Source organism: Cuculus canorus, chromosome 3 (genome assembly GCF_017976375.1).
Source record: "Cuculus canorus isolate bCucCan1 chromosome 3, bCucCan1.pri, whole genome shotgun sequence".
NCBI classification, from domain to species: Eukaryota; Metazoa; Chordata; class Aves; order Cuculiformes; family Cuculidae; genus Cuculus; species Cuculus canorus.
The window spans coordinates 16,790,538-16,797,231 of record NC_071403.1 but is presented as its reverse complement, the minus strand read 5'-3'; the positions used below and the strand labels follow the sequence as shown (position 1 = coordinate 16,797,231).

At 45.5% G+C, this 6,694-nt stretch overlaps 1 protein-coding gene across 1 annotated transcript; it reads left to right on the top strand.

Annotated features, from left to right (window-relative positions):
- The first annotated feature begins 863 nt into the window (after positions 1-863).
- LOC104062715 (cytochrome c oxidase subunit 7A2, mitochondrial) lies at positions 864-6,009 on the top strand. Its single transcript, XM_054063898.1, has 4 exons — positions 864-1,000; positions 3,290-3,379; positions 4,842-4,926; positions 5,794-6,009. The coding sequence occupies exons 1-4, from the start codon at positions 983-985 to the stop codon at positions 5,850-5,852; spliced, it is 252 nt and encodes an 83-aa protein (XP_053919873.1). The 5' UTR covers positions 864-982; the 3' UTR covers positions 5,853-6,009.
- Positions 6,010-6,694: the final 685 nt, after the last annotated feature.

Below are 6,694 nucleotides of genomic sequence, written 5' to 3'. Positions count from 1 at the left end.
CAACCACCTGCCATGGGCAGGGACATCCCACCAGCCCAGGCTGCCCAAGGCCCCATCCAACCTGGCCTTGAACACCTCCAGGGATGGGGCAAGTACAGTTTCCCTGGGCAACCTGTGTCAGTGCCTCACAACCCTCATAAAGAATTCTTCCTAATGTCTAACCTAAATCTTCCCCCCTGCAATTTAAAGCCATTCCCCCTTGCCCTATCACTCTATGCCCTTGTAAACAGTCCCTCTCCAGCTCTCCTGTAGCCCTTTCAGGTACTTCCTTCAGCCCTGCCACCTCCTCCCTTGCCCCCACCCCTCGCCATATCTTGAGCCACCCGACCTATTGCCCCCCCCTCGCCACATAATATCTCAGCATCAGGCTGAGAGAGTTGGGGTTGTTCAGCCTGGAGAAGAGAAGGCTCCAAGGAAACCTTTTAGCGACCTTCCAGTACCTGAAGGGGCTACAGGAAAGTTGGGGAGGGATTGTTGACGAGGGCATGGAGTGATAGGACTAGGGACAATGGCTATAAAATGGAGACCGGCAGGTTTAGATCAGACATTAGGAGGAATTTCTTGCCCAGGGACGCTGTGGCTGCCCCATTCCTGGAGGTGTTCAAGGCCAGGCTGGATGGGGCCCTGAGCAGCTTGGGCTGGTGGGAGGTGTCCCTGCCCACGGCAGGGGGGATGGAACTGAAAGGCTCTAAGATCCCGTCCAACCTAAACCACTCTATGATACGCTGACCTTACCCCCACTGCGCCCCCCTCCGTAACCCCTCGTCCGGCCCCTCCCTCTGCCATCTTATGCCCAGCCCCCCGTCCCGCCCCCCCGCCGGGAGGACTGGCGCGCGGCGGCGCTCTGGGCTCTGCAGCGCTGCTCTGGTCCCGCCCCCGCCCCGCCTGTCTCTGTGGTACGAGTACCATCGACGGGCGGCGGAGCTGCTTCCGCTTCCGCTGCCCTTGCTGCCGGCGGGAGGTGACGGGACCAAGAGGCGCGATGTGGCGGAACCTGCTGGTGAGACGGCGGGGCCGGTGTGAGGTTATGTGGGGTGTGGGTTGCGGGTTGCGTCTGTGTGACTGTGTGCGCGTAGGGGATGGTGGGGCGCTGTGCGGAGGTGGGGGCGGTGGATGTGGCATGGAGGTGATTAACGGCAGCCAGCATGGTTTCACCAGGGGCAAATCCTGTCTGACTAACTTAGTGGCTTTCTGTGATGGGGCAATCGCAGCAGTGGGCATGGGTAAACCGACGGATGTGATCTATCTAGACTTCTGTAAAGCCTTTGGCACAGTCCCATCCCTCCGTCAACATCCTTCTCTCTAAACTGGAGAGATATGGATTTAATGGGTGGCAGGTCGGGGGAGGGGATTCTGTCCCTCTGTTCCTTTCTTGTGAGACCTCATGTATTATGTCCAGTTCTGGAATTCTCAACGTAAGAAGGATATGGAGCTGTTGGAATGGGTCAAGAGGAGACTACAAGGATGATCAGAGGGCTGGAGCACCTCCCATTCGAGGACAGGCTGAGAGAGTTGGGGTTGTTCAGCCTGGAGAAGAGAAGGCTCCGAGGAGACCTTATAGTGACCTTTCAGTATCTGAAAGGGGCTACAGGAAAGCTGGAGAGGGACTGTTGACGAGGGCATGGAGTGATAGGATGGGGCCAATGGGTATAAATTGGAGAGGAGCAGATTTAGACTAGACATAAGGAAGAATCTCTTTACTATGAGAGTGGTGAGGCACTGGCACAGGTTGCCCAGGGAAGCTGTGGCTGCCCCATTCCTGGAGATGTTCAAGGCCAGGTTGGGTGGGGCCTTGGGCAGCCTGGGCTGGTGGGAGGTGTCCTTGCCCATGGCGGGGCGGGGCTGGAACTGGATGATCTTTAAGGTCCCTTCCAACCCAAACTATTCTCTGATTCTGTGATTCTATGATGTGGGTAATTGAGGGGGGGGGGGGGAGACTGGGGATGTGTGTGTGCGGGTGGGGATGGGGTTATGGGTGTGGGACTCTGTTGTGTATGGGGTTGCAGAGTGTGTGTGTGTGTGTATAGGGGTAAAGTGGTGGTGGGAGGTAGAGGCTGTGGATGTGGGTGATGTGTGTGTGAGGCGGTGTTGTCACTGCCTGCTGGGGTGGCTGTCCGGGCTGTGGGACTTGGTCGCCTGGTCACCTCCCTGCTGGCTGTTACTGATGCCGGGTGCTGCTGAAGGACCTACTGGGGATGAGGACAGGGGAAGCGTTACCTTCTGGGTCCTGGCCTGCTTGCTGCACCTGGTGCCGAGCATTTGATGCTTGAAGGAGTGTGAGTTGATTCAGTGAGTCTGGGATGCACTTAGTCCACTTGCAGGGAGATAAGTGCTATAATCTTGTCAGCTTGGGGTGGGTGATCATCTGACTATGGAAACAGTTTTTAACTTAGGACAGTGGCAGGATGGCTTTAAACTCGGGGGGGGGTGTGCACTTCTTAAGCTCTGTGAAGGTGAGCTCCTGTGCTGGTGCCTAGCAGATGAACTGCAGCTGTGACAGAAGATTCCTGTCTGCGCAAACACATTTGTCCTGTCCCCATCGCTAGGGTCAGACACTGCAAATGGTGCCTAAATCCAAGACCTAAGGGGCTGAGGTTGAGAGTTCCCCTAAAAGGGTACTCATTCTGAGGAACCTGAGGCTGTTTAGGAAGAGGGAAGCTGAGGGGAGACCTTATTGCTTTTTTACAGCTACCTGAAAGGAGGTTGTAGTGATGCAGGTTCTGGTCTCATCTCCCAAACAACAAGTGACAGGATGAGAGGAAATGGTCTCAAGTTGTGCCAGGGAAGGTTTAGACCAGATACTGGGAAATTTTCTTTCACTGAAAATAATGGAATGGTCTGCCCAGGGCATTGGTTGAATCACCATCCCTGGAGGTATTTAAAAGACATGTAGATGTGGCACTTAAGGGCATGGTTTAGTGGTGGCTTGGCAGTGTTCGATTTAGGGTTGGACTTGCTGACCTTAAAGGTCTTTTCCAACCTAAACAATTCTTCTATAAGGTTGTGCTACGGATCCATAAATCTCTTGTATCTTACTGAATGTAATTTTCATAAGTCTTTCCTTTTTAGGTAACCAGTCAATCAGTCCTTTATGTAGTCTGTTGAAAGATTGATTGTATTCAAAACTAGTGGATTTTGGAGAAGTTTTGTTTGTTTGTTTGTAAAGAGTTTCGTTTCTTTCTGTCTCTTCTTCTTCTATCTTATTTTGAAAAGAAACTGTTTCTGCCCACTATGGATATAGCTGAAAAATTTCACTGTTTTTTAAAATGCTGTTTATTTTTTACTTCAGAGTCTTCGCCAAATTCCCCGGAGGACCATAAGCACTGCATCACGCAGGCAGATTGAAAATAGAGTTCCTGAGAAGCAGAAGCTTTTTCAGGTATTGAGGGAGCCCTTATCATAGAACAATGTTAGTAGAATAACAAAGTTTGAGTAGATAATACCCGCATACATTTTGTTTCTAAGGAACTGGTTAAAGTCCTCTTTACATCTGAGGTGACCTCTTCAAAACAGTTGTATGACTACAGAGTTTGAAATCACCAGTGACTTTCTACAGAGATTGAATATTTGTATACTTGACTTGCTGATTCTTTTTACCCTGTTTTTTACCCTGTGAAATTATTTCTACCTGAGTTTCTTGTTAGTCGTAGGCACTGTGCAAAGATAAAGTACCGTGAAATGGGGTGAGGTGGGCGAATATATCCTAAGAACAAATAGAAGAGAAAAAAGCAAGAGAGAGGACAGAATCACAGTGAAAAGTTAAACTTGCAGTCTTACAGTTATACTCAGAGCTCATAGATGAGCCCTATAATTCTTAGTGACAATTGTGGTATTATTGTACTTCTCAGTTAAGAAAACAGTAAAGGTCTTAAAGGATTAAGTTCACACCTAGATAAGTATTAAATCTTTAAAAATAATTTCTGAATTAATCTCTTTCCGATTAATAGGGCCACCGAGTGAGAACTAGTGGTTCTTCAAATGCCACACCAGTGGCTACTCAAGAGCATGCTCCCACTGGGAGCTATAAGCAGGAGCAGTAGCTTCATATCGAGGATAGGATAGGCTGGGCTTCAGCGATATGAAAAGGAAAAAGTGCATTGGAAGCCTCAGTTTAATACTTTTTGTGTCTTGTTGCTTTCCTTTAGCCTGAAAGAGAAAGCCAGTCTTTTTGGAACACTGACCAAGGAGCACAGTGTTCATTGCAAGCCAGGGGGAAGCAAGATGTTGGCAATGGGTGAGGTCAGAGGTCCTGTTTCTGCTGGCAGAGATTTCTAGGTGCATTTCTTCCTCCTCCTGTTCCCTACTTGTGGGACAGTAAGTTGAGCTGGCCTGAGTTGTGGGTCACCAGCACTGGAGGCTAGTTTGAATTCCAGAGCAGCATGAACTTGCTGACAAGGGTAAAGATCTGGTGTCTGAGTTTTACTTCAGGTGGCGCAGAACAGTCTCCTGTATGACAACAGGTGACAGTAGAGGCTCCTCCCCTTGCCATGCCGTGTAGCGGAGATTGACTGTACTGGAGACTGATGGGAAGTTTCTAGGGATGGTGATCACATCCTGTGCACCCGAGGGGGCTGGTAAGTGGTGTCAGAAGTGTTTAGGCACCTGCCATCACTGCTTTAGAAATGAATGTGCAGAATGAATTTACTATAGTTTCCTAGTGAGGGATCACTGGAGTAAAAGCTTGAAAGACAAAGGCGAATCTAAGTAAAGTTCAGTGTCTTTTAGAAAATGGAAAGATAATTTGGCGAAGTCCTTCTTGTCTTGTGTGATTCTGGTTATGTTAACACAGCATTGCAATAACTGTATTTAAATAGTTTCTTTTTGTCACTTGTTTCCACTAGGAAGATAATGACCTCCCAGTGCATCTTAAAGGTGGTGTAATGGATGCTTTGTTGTATCGAGTCACCATGGGTCTTTCAGTTTTTGGTAAGAGTAATACTAAAGTGTTTATGCTTTGGTACAGTTTTCAACATGTTAATATTCAGATGCTTTTTCTTTGATACAATCTAAACATGACTGGCATTTCCTCTGTAAATTAGTTATGCAGTCTGTTCTTTAGAACATGCAAAATGCATGTAGAGAGGGGAAAAAATTGAACGTACTATATATGTATTTGTGCTTTCTTGACTTTAGCTTTTTGAATGCTTTTTTCCACTGACTAGTACTTTAAGTTGAATATTCCTTCAGAATTCATGTATGATGTTCTAGCTTTCTCTAACTACTTAGAAAGCTTATTCTGTAAAGGAGTAAATGCATTTATAGCAGATGTGTAAACCAGTTTTCTCACTGGCAAGACTGTTTCTAGTGCTGATTGGTACTTGATGTGCCGAGGTTGCACATGCTGTGCAAACTGGCAGAATATATCCAAACTTCATGCTGCTATCTATATTCTATATCTATATTCAACCTTTATGTTGCGTGTTGCATGGTTTTGTAATAGCCTCTGACTTAACTATGTTGATCTAAAGGGTTTTCAGTTCAGTTACTTTTTAAGAATGAGTAGCCATTACTTTATGGTCATCTATGTAGGTTCCACAAACATGCCTCTTCTGTTTCTCCTCCCTTTTTTCTTTATTTTTATGCACTCTATGGAGAACTATTTAAGGATTTTTTTTCTGCTAAAATATGAATCGTCAAAAAAAATCTTTGAGGTGTGGCTGTGGAAATCTGTTGTGTCTGAAATGCAGTTGCTTATTGTCAGTATTTCTGCTGGAACAAACTGGGAAGGGAAAGCTGACTTGAGAGAAATTGTGTTTATCATTCTGAAAATATCTTTTCTGTCTCTTAATTCAGGAACAGCCTATGCTGTTTATTACCTGGCTGTCTCTTCAATGCCCAAGAAGCAGAATTGATTCCAATTCAAGATGCCTCAGTGACTAGCATCTCTTCGTCCAATTCCATGTGGCTACGATGGCAGCTTATACTTGCTATAAGCGGTTGGCTTAATGCTTGAAATGGTAACTTAATTGTAACGTGTTAACTGCAATCAATAAAGCAGTTCTTACATTGTGTTGTGGTCTGGACTGCATCATGTTCTACATTTAAAGTGCTTTTTACTTCCAGTAATTATACATTGAGTTGGTCAATACGCAGATCTTTGAATTGTGAACCTCTTTTCTTTGTATCTGATTGGTTTATGTTAATACTTTGAAGGTGAGTTAAATGCCCTGAATCCTGTGAGGAAGTGACATCTTGTTGTTATTATAGGAATTTCCTCTCCTTGATTTAGTGGAGTAAATTAATCTTATAATAAATTATTAGGATTAGATTAAACCTGTGTGGAAATGAATGTTGAGGACTTGATGATTATGCTGTATCTTTGCTGTCAGCTGCTGGAATAGAATATCTATATCGAGAAATAGAGGAATAGCTGGAATAGAATATCTAGAAATAGGGGAATCTGATTCCTGATCACTGTCCAAAGGTAACAGCTTTTACTATAACATGTAGAGGTGATAACACTGACCTCTGCAGCTTAGAAATCTCAGTAGAACTCGGCACTTTTACCTAATAGAATTATTTTTTTTAATGACTTTTCTCTGCTACAGCTGAATGGAACATGATATTTCCTGAAAAGAATGAGGATTTCTAAGCATGCATATACAATTAGCAAGTGAGCATGTATTTATCTTGCTGCCCATGAAATCAACATGTATATGTCAATCTTGACTAAGACTTGGTAATCTTCCAACAT